The sequence below is a fragment of the Acinonyx jubatus genome, chromosome X (assembly GCF_027475565.1).
Source record: "Acinonyx jubatus isolate Ajub_Pintada_27869175 chromosome X, VMU_Ajub_asm_v1.0, whole genome shotgun sequence".
NCBI lineage: Eukaryota > Metazoa > Chordata > Mammalia > Carnivora > Felidae > Acinonyx > Acinonyx jubatus.
Window position 1 is genome coordinate 8,696,866 of NC_069389.1, and position 13,418 is coordinate 8,710,283.

The window sequence follows — 13,418 nt, forward strand, 5'->3', positions numbered from 1 at the left end:
TTCCGGCATCCACCAGGGGTCTTAGAAAGCATCCCTCAGGGATGAGGGGGGACTACTGTATTGTGATTGCATTGGGCTCACCTGGAAAACCCAGGCCACTCTCCCATTGTAAAGTAAGCTGATTACTGCCCTGCAACCTTAAGTCCCTTTGCCATCTAATGGAACACAGTCACAGGTTCTAGGATTAGGGTGTGCACATCTTCCGGGGGGGGGGGGAAGGGGGGGTGTTATTCTGCCTCCTTCATATCCTGTTTTCCAAATTAGATTCCTAGGAGGACAGGACCACATGCTATCTTAACTAGAAGGGTGTTGTGCCAGAGTAATCATTCAATAATTGATGGTTGAATGGTTGGATGAATTTGAGCTAAATGCTGAATGAAAGTGCCTCCATTTCCAAGTTGTAGTTTTCTGCAGAGGATTCCTTCACGTTACTGAGCTTATACATCAGAATAATTTCATGAAGTACATTGTAATCGGGAATAGAACTCATCAATATGCTAGAACTTATCTCAGTGTCCAAAAAGGTATTACTTCTGCCTGTTTAGATCAATACACGTGCTCCCAAAGCTGTTGTCATTTCTCCAGGATCACCCGCTTCTCCCATTGTTTGCGTAAATGTTTTGCTCCCTGAAGAGTCCCTGGAGTGTCTGGCAGGATGAGTCCAGCAAAATCATCTTCCTGTTTAGTCATGTTTTTGGGAACAGAAATCAGCATTCATTTGTCAGTAGTACATGGTTCCCGTAGGTTGCTTTCCATTCTCTCAGCATCTTAAATTTAAAAAGAAAAAGAAAAACAATACACGAATACAAAGGAAAATGGTGTTGCCCGTTCTCACCCCAGTATGGAACTTGAATAGTGTCTTGATTTGATTGTTATTTAGAAGCAACCTTCTTATGTTCCCAATCAAAAAGTTCTTTCCTTTCTAAAAAGGAGGAAATAATAGCTTTTGGATATCTCTCACAATATTGTCACACTTCCTGAACTCCATATTTTAAAATTCAATGAGTCAATAAGGGAGCATTTTGTAAGCACCGTGCTTGATAAAACACATCTAAGACACAAACCTCACCTGAAAGAGGCTGAAAATCTAGTGGAAATCTATGCAAACCTGGAAGGAAAGAAGCCTTTATACAAAGAGTAGATTTAATTGAACCTTTTCTATGCCACGGAAACATTTGCATCTAATGATCATAATGTTATTTTAGCTGTAATAGCCTCAATTTGCTGTGCAACGAGTTGAAAAGATAGCATGGATATGTAACAATCCTCTATGATTTTTTAAATATTTTAACCAAGACTTAATTTTCTTACCAATTTTAATATTTTTCCAAAGTGAAATCAATAAGGAAAACCAATACGGTTGAATTTCACCTTCTCCTGTTTAACCTTTCCCGTAATGCCAAGTGACAATTCCTTTGATTCACACAGACTCTCACTTCGATCCAAAATCCTCCTGAATACTTCATCTCTTAAATCTCCAGTTTCACTTATATTTAAGTGCCCAACTTGTATGAATGCGGCTGATTTTTTTCAAGTAGGCTCGATTAAACTTTCCGAGTGGCCACACTTATCTGGATTACACTAGAAGATTCTCTTCTAATGATCCTCATTTCAGCCCCTACTTCCCCAGCCATCAGCAACTAGGTGGCTTGGGTGTGAGTTTTAACTGCTTATCTGAGTTTCTTTTATGCTTTTCGTGACAAGAGGTAAGAGCAATGAAAAATATGAACAATAAAATGAAAAAAGAGTATTATTGCCGTCCTGGCGTTGCAGCCTCAAAAACTTTAGATGTAAAGATACCTTAGGGGCGCCTGGGTGGCTCATTCAGTTAAGCATCTGACTCTTGATTTCGGCTCAGGTCATGATCTCACAGTTTTGTGGGTTTGAGCCCCAAATTGGGCTCTGTGTGGATGCCGTGGAGCCTGCTTGGGATTCTCCCTCTCCCCTCCCCTGCTAGTGCTCTCTCTGTCTCTCTCAAAATAAGTAAATAAACTTAAAAAAAAAAAAAAGAGATATCTTGCCCATGTCGGGGGCTTCTCCCCATTTCATTGCCTCAGAAAGAGGAGACACTGCCTCTCCCTGTTGTTACTACTGAAAACGTGCGAATGAACTGTTTTGCCCGGACAGCGCTGTTCTATGATGGTGGGTTGTGAGACCCTGACAGATGCGTTTTTGTTAAGTTGAACTTGAGAGTCCCAATTTACTGCCTCAATTAGAACTGTGCCTTCCAAGTTCCTGCTTGACTTGTATGTGCAAGATGCATTCAAAGCAATAAGCTTTTGAATTTGTACATTCTCAATGCCTTGAGCGCTCACCCTAGGCCCTGATCATTTGCATTTTTGCAATGAACACCTGTTGTAAGTGACTCGGGCCTGCAGGGGCAGCGCACCAGCTTCCTTCAGCTTAGACGGGGACTGTCAGAGCCTGGGATACACTGAGAAGTGGAGGACTCCTCACCAAGTGTGGTAGCAGCTGGAGCAGGTTTGTTCCTTGCCGGTGCTCCTCTCACTGACCTGGTTTCCTCCGAGGAGAAACGGAAGGTCTGTAGTAGGTATCTTCACTGAGGGACACGGCCAACTTCTAGAGTTCTGTATGCCCTTTTTCTTGTGACCGCACAGGTCCACCAGTTCTTCCCATTCCATCTTCCTCTTGCTCTTCCATTCCCTTTTTGAGTGACCAGCTGGGGACCCCTGCACCCCCAACCCCCCTTGTTTGAGCCTTGGTTCTCGTTCACGAGAAAAGCTTTTATGTTTTGGGCCAGGCCCTGTGCTAATACCCTCAACAGCCCAATGAGGTGCTGTTATTGTGTAGTTGTTACAGGGAAGTATTTTTAAAAGGTGGCAGATGGTCCCAAGGAAGACAAGACAAGCGTGAGTTTGCTGGCAGGGGGGAGGATGCCTCTGTTGTCTCATGAGGAAATTTAGGATTGTGGAAAACGGTTTTTCCCTGAAGGTTCTGATGATTCCCTAAGTCACTTGCTAGTTTTGAACTTATTGTGTTTTGGTCAAAAATGCCTGTCATTTATCTCTTACCACAGTAATTGAAGCAGAGAAATCTCTCCCAACCGAAAGTCTCCCAGAAGTTGGATCACGTTTTAGGGCAGTTCGTGGCCTCCGGGTTGTAAAGATACTTATAACAGGATGCTAGGGTGGGAAGACCGTGTGTGAGACCATTTCAGGCAAGGCTATTATTAAAGCAAAGCTTACAACCAGGCAGGCCATGGTTGAGTATGAATTGGGGCCTGAACAGTCTGGATAATTGGATCTTCTCTCCAGTTGTATTGTGCCAGTGGAGACTAGACCAAAAATAGAGGCTATTTCTCATCAGTGTTTCCTCTCTGCCACAGGACTGCTAAGAGGGACCTCTTGTTGGCTCTTTCTGTGGCAGAGTGCCTTGAAAGTCTTCTTGGGTGACACCTCTAGTACGGCCTCAATCCGTTTGCTGAAACCAGGCCGAGTTGCTGAACTTCCTCATCAATACTGATGACTTCAACTGTGGAGGCACATTACCAAGAACATTACTGATGGGGCAATGTCATCCCGGGGTGGGGAATCACCCGTGCATTTCCATGGGTTTAGACCTTCGATCTGAAAATAGGGAGCCTTTCATCAATGACTTGAAGAATGGAATAAAAGAATCATAGGTATTAAGATTCCAAATGGCCTTAAAGCAACTGTAGGGGTTTGTCCTGCAGCTTGGAATTAGGTCCAAGTTTAAAGCTGCCTTGGGGCGCCTGGCTGGCTCAGTTGGAAGAGGATGCAACTCTTGATCTCAGTCTCCCGGGTGAGTTCGAGCCCCACATTGGGTGTGGAGATTACTTAAACAAATAAACTGAAAAAAATTGCCTTGATGGCATTGGTCATCAAGATCACATAGGAGCCCAAGGCCACCTTGATGTAAACTCACTGATGAATTTAAGTGCAAAATGTTGCAGTCTGTGAAAAGCTGGCTAAATTTGAGATTCGGGAGATGCAGAAAGCCTGGAATCTACATGATTTAACAAAACAATGACTTTGCTGTTGAAAAATTTGTAACAAACATAGCAATTCATTCCTACATCTCTCAAGGTAATTAGTTTCATAGATTAAAAGGGTCTATTCTGCTGCTCCCTGCCTTTATTCCTGCCTCTCTACTCTCACAAATCCTCATTGGACTATCCAAAGCACAGGTAGTCTTGTTATGAGTTACAGTAATAAACCATTGCTAGTACATTCCTCCCCTACCCTCAGATCCAGTAGTTGTGGTATTTGGGGGGGTTGCTAGGATCCTGTAGCAAAACCAGGGACAGGTATCATTTGCTGCATTTGGGAGTGCTTTACTAATTTTGTGATGCCTCTTGGCACCAAGAGATTAGGCAATTTGAGTCTCTTTCCCAGTTCAAAGAAAGACACTTTTCCAAAGATGTATATTATTAAGGTGCCCTTTCAACTCTGTAACCCTCTGTGCAACCGTCTTGATCACTCTTTTGTGTCTCCATTGCCCACACCTTATGGCCTGTGGTCTGGTTAAATGCTTCATCTCACTGACTCTATCTAGAAAACAGAAGAGAAGGGCTTGGTCCCAGCACTAACCGACTGTGCCCAATCACAAAAATTAACTAAGAATGCTCTAAGCCAATGAGCTGGATCACCACTCTTCATAGATAGGAACTACCCCAAGAACCATCAGGGGAACAGAAAGAGTAGGTGTTTAAGCCAAGTCAGGAATAAAATTTCTGCTGACTGCAAGTCTCTGCCACTTTGGCTGGGTGAAATGATTTTTCCCGGAAGGTTTCAGTGATTGCCTAAAGCACTTGCTAGTTTTGCTAATGTGGTTTGACCTCACTGGGGCTCTCATCACAAATGCCTGTCATTTATCTCATGCTACACATAGCTGAGGCAGAGAATTTATTCCCAGCACCAAGAATCTCCTAGAAATTGGATAATCACCCCTTTGGTTCAATCCAATTTCATTTGATTGTCCCCTGGTTTAAGCCTCCTCTACGAATAAATATAGCATTGATCTGGTGGTCGGTTTGTGTAATTGGCAATTGTTCTTCCCCTCTTCCAGATCATTTGTTTGTCTCACATGGTTTACAATGGCTGGATTTGTCAAAGGTATTCCCATTGGGCCTTCTAGATTTCTGCAGGCCATGATCTGATCCCCAGGGTTTCTTTATTTCCTCCCTTCTGCAATCTGTGAGTCACTGTATGTGTCTTAGCCATGGGCCAGCCTGCCATCCTTATTCCAAAATTGGAATGTGAGTTGCTGCCTTGCTTGCACCAGATTTTGTTAGGAGCAGGGAGACCTGTTTGCTTTCACTTGCAGCGAAGAGTTTTGAGTGTGACATTCCGTAGTACACATTAGCTATGGCCTTGACATTTCTTATATTTGATGGGTATTTGCAGAGTATGACTCAGGAATGATTGCGGTATTGTAACTGTATTACTTATGTAGAGATGTGTGTGTGTGTCTATGTAATTTAACACTGTAAATATCAGCATAGGGTGTGAGCTGTTCCGTGGCTTTCATTTTGATGAATACATAAGTGAACGAATGACTGAATGATGTTGCACTGTTAGATTTTTCTCCTTAGTATGTAGCTAGTAACTTCACATTTCCATTGTCTTCCCAACAGTCGTCCCATCCTCTCTGATGGCAAAAAGCAGTAATGCATTTGGTGCAGGGTTTGGGGCCATTCCAGCCCTAGGGACCATTGTTGACTGGTCTTAGGCCTATTGCCCCAGCGTTAGATACCCAAAAGGGCACACTGGTTTAGGTACCACTGAGAAAAAGTGCGGAAAAACCTTGACAGAACTATACATCAACATGTAACAAAACATGTAACATGTACATCAAGGTGTATTTTACTTCAGAGCTCTTACAGCATGCAGAATATGCATCTTACAATGCGGGAAATATGGTGAGTTGGTTCAGAGTGAAGCTCAGAACTTTTGTTTGATACTTTGGGGAAGAGACACCCCCCCTTCTCAAGTACAAGTGAGGAAGTAGTGTTCTGGCCACCAACATCCTATGACTCTGAGGAGGGCTGCCCCAGATGTGGCCAGTTGAAAAGAAACTGGGTTCTAGGAGCTCCTGGGTGGCTCAGGTGGTTAAGCATCTGACTTTGGCTCAGGTCACTATCTCACAGTCCATGGGTTCCAGCCCCGCATCAGACTCTGTGCTGACAGCTCAGAGCCTGGAGCCTGCTTTGGATTCTGTGTCTCCGTCTCTCTCTGCTCTTCCCCTGCTCACGCTCTGTTTCTCTTTCTCAAAAATGAACACACATTAAAAAAGAAAGAAAGAAAGAAGGAAGGAAGGAAACTGGGTTCCTGACACTGTCCTGTCTTGGCAGTGAGTTCTGCAGTTATGTGTATTAGGACATTTTCTTTATTATTGAAGCCAGTTCCAGTTGGTTTGTTTTTTAATTTGGAACCTAAAGCATCCTGTGTCAAGTATGACTTTTAATAAAGGATACTGAGCTCAAGAGGACGGACCATACACTGGGCAGCAATTAGAATCATAAAGAAAGAAACCCAAAGTGTAACACAGTGTAGGATGTGAAAGAAAGAATGACCTGTACATGGAGCAAAATATCCCTTCTGTGTCCTCACTTTTGCCTCGATTCTCTGATCACACCTGGCTCCTGTTCTTGAGTCCACTTGCAGGCCTTTTCATTAGAATTCCAGAGGAGTTTTCCAGGGAAAGTACATAAAAAAGTAAATGGGAATTATCCAGTTTGGGAGAAAAAAAAACAAACAAACCCAAAACAAAAGAAGTAACAGAGAAGCAGGATAGCAAGTGGTTGAAAGTTTAGGGCTAGCATTAGGTCCTGATTTCAAATCATGACTCTGTTGCTCACTCCTGAGCCACCTCACTGGCTCCTCCTTGTCTTCTCTCATCTGCCAAATGGGTCCAACCCTTGGCACTGTTAAGAGACTTAAACAAGGTTGATGCATGTAAAGATGTTAATGAATGCCTTACAGATGCTAATTTTTTTTTTTTTTTTTTGAGACAGAGAGAGACAGAGCATGAACGGGGGAGGGTCAGAGAGAGAGAGGGAGACACAGAATCTGAAACAGGCTCCAGGCTCTGAGTGCTGACCACTGACGCGGGGCTTGAACTCACAGACCGCGAGATCATGACCTGAGCTGAAGTCGGACGCTTAACTGACTGAGCCACCCAGGCGCCCCCAGATGCTAATTTTTAATACTGGCAAAACTTAGAAATCATTTTCAATTATATACAGTATCCAAAAGAGATTGTAATCCAGTGGCCTTAGCCTCATGAGTATGTAAGAATAAATAAAGACAACTCTTCAGCCAGTAATAGCTGCTAGGCCTCAAGATAGATAATAGACCAGTAAGGTTCTTCATTGTCTAGATTCAGTAAAGTCCTCTCTGGAGTTGTCGCAGCACAATGTTTGGAACAGAAGGCTTGACTTTGCCTCCCTCTCCCATGGGCTCATGTCTTTGGGGTTCTTCCGTTCTTTCAGGTACAGACTTCAGTAGCTTTATTTTTGCCTGGTTGTCCAGTAACCTCCACTTCAGTGCCTCTTTTCTTTTGCTTTTTGTTATTTTTTAATGTTTGTTTATTTTGAGGGAGAGAGCAACAGAGTGTGAGCGGGGGAGGGGCAGAGAGAGAGGGAGACACAGAATCTGAAGCAGGCTCCGGGCTCCGAGCTGTCAGCACAGAGCCTGAGGAGGGGCTCGAATTCACAAACCACCAGATCCGAGGTTGGATGCTTAATGGACTGAGCCACCCAAGCACCTCTCAGTGCCCCCTTTCTAATTCATACTTACTCTATCCATTTCCTCCCTTTGTTGAAAGAAACAACTTCTGTGTTCCCATCCATTGCTATGAATAAGGAAATCATTGTTCAAAAACATTGGGTTTTGTGTAAATGTATTTTAAGATGTGATGTTTCAAAGAAAAGGATTGTGGTCTGAATCACAGACTAGAGCTGTCTAATTTTGTGGGTATTGCTTAAGAAGGAGGTCAGGTTTGGGGCGCCTGGGTAGCTCAGTTGGTTATGTGTCCAACTTCTGCTCAGGGTCACGATCTTGTGGTTCGTGGGTTCTGGCCCCACGTCGGGCTCTGTGCTGACATCTTGGAGGCTGGAGCCTGCTTCAGATTCTGTGTCTCCCTTCCTCTCTGCCCCTCCCCTGCTCACTCTCTGTCTCTCAAAAATGAATAAACATTAAAAAAAAACACTAAGGTATCTTAATAGTAGATACTAAAAAAAAAAGCCAGTTTTAAGTCCATCTCCAGGTATGGGTGTATCTAGGGCTTTGCTGCTGAAAGTGTTGACCTCGATGTAGCCAGGACATCACATGGGAGCCTGTTAGAAATACAAAATCCCAGCACCCCTCCCCCACCTGCGAACCAGAATCCCTACATTCACGGGTACTTCAAATGACCTTGACACTGGAGGAACTCTGCTCTCAGAAGCAGAGTGGATGAGGGTAGAGAACGGACTGTGAGGCTCATCTTCTGATTGGAAGAAGGCCTTTGTGTGACTTTATGCTAAGTGTTCATTCTTTGTTTCTGTCTTTTGTATTATTCTCCTTTGTCATGAAGAGAGAAAGCTACTCATTTATTAAGAAAGAAACTACTTCAGAGACCAGCCGTGATAAGGGATGCCCTATAGCACTAGGGAATATGCAATCAAACATGGCCTCTGCCAGAGAAAGCTCAAAGGCTGTAAGGATGGCAGTTAATGAATTCCACTCAAGTCTTCAGGAGAATCAGGATTAGATCCAGCAGCAGTTGGCAATGCTAAAAGATTCCTCTGTACCCTAAGATGAAAGGGGCTCAGGGGAAACAGACCCTGGTCACAGCTCAAGGGGGTGAGCGCAAAGAGTCAGGTCCCGGGAGGGGCTGCGAGCTAGGAGTCAGGCTTGAACTAGAGATCTGGACTGAGTGGTTTCCACTGGACTCTAGTCAGCCCAGAGTTGAAGAGTTGGCAGAGAGAAAAGGTCAAAGTCAAGAGAGAGGGTTATGCAAGTGGCATAGGAAAGAGCAAAGAAAAAGATTGAAAGTCCAAAGCAATAATCAGAAACCAGAAGTGCCCTGGGAGTTGGAGAGGTAGGCAGAAAGGAAAATAGGAGATCTGGGACATCAGCCCTTTGGACACTTTGCTGTTGGTGAGTGCTGGACATTGAGATTTGCCAGGAATCTAAGGTTATTACGAAATGGGGGCTCCTGGCTGGAGCGAGGAGAGAGGGTCATGGAGGGAGACAGGTAGTGACCAGGAGCTGTTGACCCAGGCAGACTTCTGTGCTGTGAGCAGCTGGGCAGGAAGGATGAAGTCCACGAGGTCGAAGATGCTCAAGTGAGAAAGGTTCATGGAGGAGCCCTGGTTTCTCCACTATGCCAGGCCAAGGAGCAAAGAGTTCCTGAAGGATTGTTGGGGGCAGGAAAACAACGGAAGGGCAGCCCAGGTCAAAGAGGCGACAGGAGTGAGGCAAACAAGGCTGTTGACTGGCATGCCGAGATCTGCCTGTTGGCTCTCTGTGCTCTTTCATAGAGCCTGATGGGCACAGATGACCCTGAGCATAAATCACAGCACAAAGGAGGGCAGAGGCTTGCGAAGAATGCAAGGTACCTCAAACCAGTAATGTTTGTACTTTGGTTCAGTATTTCAGTTGCTAAAGTCTTAATCCAAGGAAAAGGATATCATTTTGAATATAGGACCAAGCATGCCATCAAGAAAATGTGCAGGCGTTGCAATCAGACACACGGGGGCTTTGGAAAATTATCTTTGGGCTTTCGTTTCTGTATCTATAAAATTGAGAAAATGCTACTTTCTCTGTAGGGCTCCTGGAAAGGTTTAACACATGTGGAACACCTAACAAGGTAACACCAAACGCATAGCAGGGGGCTTGATGCAGCTGGGGAAGTGTGGGAAGGAGAAAGCATTCATGCTTTTGTCTGCCTGAGCCTTCTACCTGCTTTTGCTCATTATGGACGTTCCACTATTCTTTTTGTATTTGAGGGCTACTAATTTTTTGTTTTTGTTTTTGTTTTGCATTTACTGCACGAAGAAGATGATAGTTCTATTTCTGGTAGGTACTGAAAGAGGACAAAAGTACTTAGTTTAAAATAGAATTGACCGAGGGAGAGTTGAACTCTACCTAGAAGCTACACACAGCGCAGCCCTAGGATAGACAGCTGCCATCTACTGCCTGCCTCCCTCCTGGTGGGCAGAGAACCTCAAGGAAAATAAGAGTCTTATAAGCGCTAACCCTGAAAGTCTAGGTCTGTAAAGGGAGGGCCAACATCTCAGCTTGTATCAAGCCAAAAGCTGCTATTTACTTGGTGAATTATGGAAAGGCCAGCTGCTTTCGAAGCTAGTGGGTGGGTATAGTTAGGTCACTACCCTTTCCAGACAGGACGTTGGCATTTTAACCGGGATCTTCAGAGAAAAATGCCACCATTCAAAGCAGTGACTCTTACACTAAGAAGTTTTGATGCTGTGGCAGATCCACTGGAGAAAAGTTGAGAGACAAGGAGACTTTAGGATATTTCTGTCCTTGGTGCTCCCAAACATTCTCTTTCCGGGTGAACCTCTCTTCTTCCAAATTGATCCTAAACTTCCCTGATGTCGAGGTGGGGAATGGTTTCTTAAGCTGCTTCCTGGCCTGAGAGTATCTGAATAATGTATAGCTTATCACACACACACACACACACACACACACACACACACACACACACACACACATTAAAGATTCTCCATGAAAAAGTCAGCCAAAGAAGAAGGGCCTACTGGCCTTTTGATAGTGAAGACCACAGAGGATAAAAGTATTGCCTCTAAAAGATACTGTTTCTTTAAAGAAAAATCATGTAGCTCTGATGTGCTGGTGCTGTCTTTTCAAAACAAAACAAAACCCTTTAAAACACAAACACTGTTGATGACACACCATTCTCAGGTAAGCTGTGGCCTTGATCAATACACTGATTTTTGTTTAAAAGGAGAGGAAAACCTACTTTTTGGCAAGGGCGTCAATCTGGTTGACCCTTTAAATGTGTTAATTACAATTGTCAAAGCAATTGGGAAGACATAGCTTTTAAATATTAGATCAATTGATCAATTATAATGTGATTCCTCCGCTCACACACTCTGTTTTGTATCAAACAAGCCCTTGGCTGTTCAGAGAACAGAATTCATGCCAAACAAATTACCAGTGACTAGCCAATTTAAGAGATTAACCTTGCTTAAAAAGAGCCCCTGAATGGCTGTGATTCAGCGGTCTTCATTAGACTCTCAGTTCTTTCCTCCTTATTTGCCGTGACTCATCAGCTTTGATGGGACCAATTCTGTGATCATTTTCACTTTGTTTTGTCCTTTCTTGTAAATTGCATCAGATTTTTAAATTTTAATTTTCCATCACACAGGACCATATTTATGGTAGAAGGGCTTTTTCTTGTAAAACAAACGTATAAATTCTGGTTCACGGAAACATTGGAAACCGTACTACCTAGCAGGTGGTGTTTTTCTCATGTATAATGAGTAAAAAAATCTTAAGGCATTTAGATTGATAGATTTTGCTGCTGCTTCCTATTTAAAAAGTAGCTAAACAGTGGAAAATAAATGGAGCGAATGGCTGCATTTCTATAAATTTGCTTGTCAGAATTACTCAGCATGGTCCTGGGTCTCAGAAATGGAGTCTGTGTCCCAAGTGGAGTCCAGGGCATTGGCCAGCCCGTGTGTTTTTATTCTCAGGTATTCTGATGGGTACTCAGAACGATCTGATGTCATGGTGGCTTCACAGTGGTCCTTCCTCCTAAAAAAGCAAAACCAAAAACAAAAACACCTTTCCAAGGCTGACATCCCCTGTGATTCAAAAGGGATTGGTTATCTTTTTCAAAAGACTACAGTATGTTACATGGTGTTAAGTAGAGGTGTGAGACTTACATCTAAGAATCCTGTAGCATATCTACTTTAGCAAGATTGACATATATGGGGCATTTTGCCTGTTTAAAAAAAAAGACAAAACAAAATACATTTGGAATTCGAAACCAATTCAAAGAATATATGCTACCCATCTTTGAGGGGAAGAAAAAGAAATCCTTCTAGTAATTACTGCATGAGAAATCTAAACTGAATCACTGTATTAATGAAATGGTTATTATGAGCACTATAATTCAGTACTGGTAGGAAAATTGGAATCTTAATGAATAGAATGTGTTTGTAGAGAATAAATTGTGCCCCACAAATACAAAAATTTATTTTGAAGCAATTATAAAATTAGGGGACAAAACAAAAGAACATCTTTAAGATTTTAAATTTTTTCCAGCTTCATTGAGATATAATTGACAAAAGTTGTGTATATTTAAGGTGTACAAAATGTTTTGATATGTGTACATTTTGAAACTATTACAACAATCAAGCCAATTAGTATATGCATCATCTCACATACTTGTGTGTGTGTGTGTGTGTGTGTGGTAAGGACACTTGAAGTTTGCTACTAGAGAAGATCTTAAGGGGCATCTGGGTTGCTCTTTGGGTTGGGCTTTTGACTCTTGATTTAGGCTCAAGTCATGATCTCACAGTTTGTGAGTTCGAGGCCCATGTTGGGCTTTGCACTGACAGTGAGGAGCCTACTTGGGATTCTCTCTCTCTCTCAAATGTACAGTACAGTGTTGTTACCTATAGTCAGCTTGCTGTATATCGGATCTCCAGAACTTATTCATCCCGCCTAACTGAAACTTTATACCCTTGGTCTAACATCTCCCCATTTCTCCCAGCCCCTGGTAGTTACCATTCTACTCTCTGCTTTTATGAGTTCAACCTTTTAAGACTCTACATATAAGCAAGATCATGCAGTATTTGCCTTTCTGTGTCTGGTTTATTTCACTTAGCATACTGTCCCCCACGTTCATCCATGTTGTCACGAGTGGCAGGATTTCTTTCTTTTTTGAGGCTGAGTAATATTCACTGTGTGTGTGTGTGTGTGTATGTGTGTGTGAGCGCGCGTGTGTATGGTACATTTCCTTTATCCATTCATCCATTGGTAAGCACTTAGGTTGTTTCCATATTTTGGCATCTTAAAGATCTGAATTCACATCCAAGTGAGTGGTTTCTGTTGAAATCTGGCATATATGTAACTGTAGTATTCCTGGTCTTCTCTCCGTACCACCACTCTCCACTCTAACAACTTACCCTGGGATACATCCCTCTTTATTCCCATAGTACCTTGTTCTTTGTAGCACTAAGCACTTTTGTAATTACTACTATCTCCGAAAATTAATTATGGTGAACTATATCAACACCAGGAAGTGGGATTCACTGGGGGCCATCTTAGAGTCTGTCTGCTACAGGATCTAATCCTTAGTAGTATTTTATTTATTTATTTTTGAAATCTTTTTTTCTTTATTTTGAGACAGAAAGTGTGAGTGGGGGAGGGGCAGAGAGAGAGGGAGAGAGAATCCCAAGC

General features: G+C 43.0%; 1 protein-coding gene across 5 annotated transcripts in view; it reads left to right on the plus strand.

Annotated features, from left to right (window-relative positions):
- The first annotated feature begins 218 nt into the window (after nt 1-218).
- FRMPD4 (FERM and PDZ domain containing 4) overlaps nt 219-13,418 on the plus strand; it is a 688,829-nt gene continuing 675,629 nt past the window's right edge. For 2 of the 5 annotated variants that reach the window (XM_053202065.1, XM_053202069.1), the window contains exon 1: nt 220-9,582. In XM_053202065.1, the coding sequence (XP_053058040.1) occupies nt 9,515-9,582 (68 nt within the window). In that variant the 5' untranslated portion in view covers nt 220-9,514. Of the gene's footprint in view, nt 9,583-13,418 lie in introns of all 5 variants that reach the window. The other 3 variants (XM_053202066.1, XM_053202067.1, XM_053202068.1) reach the window with 3 other exon arrangements.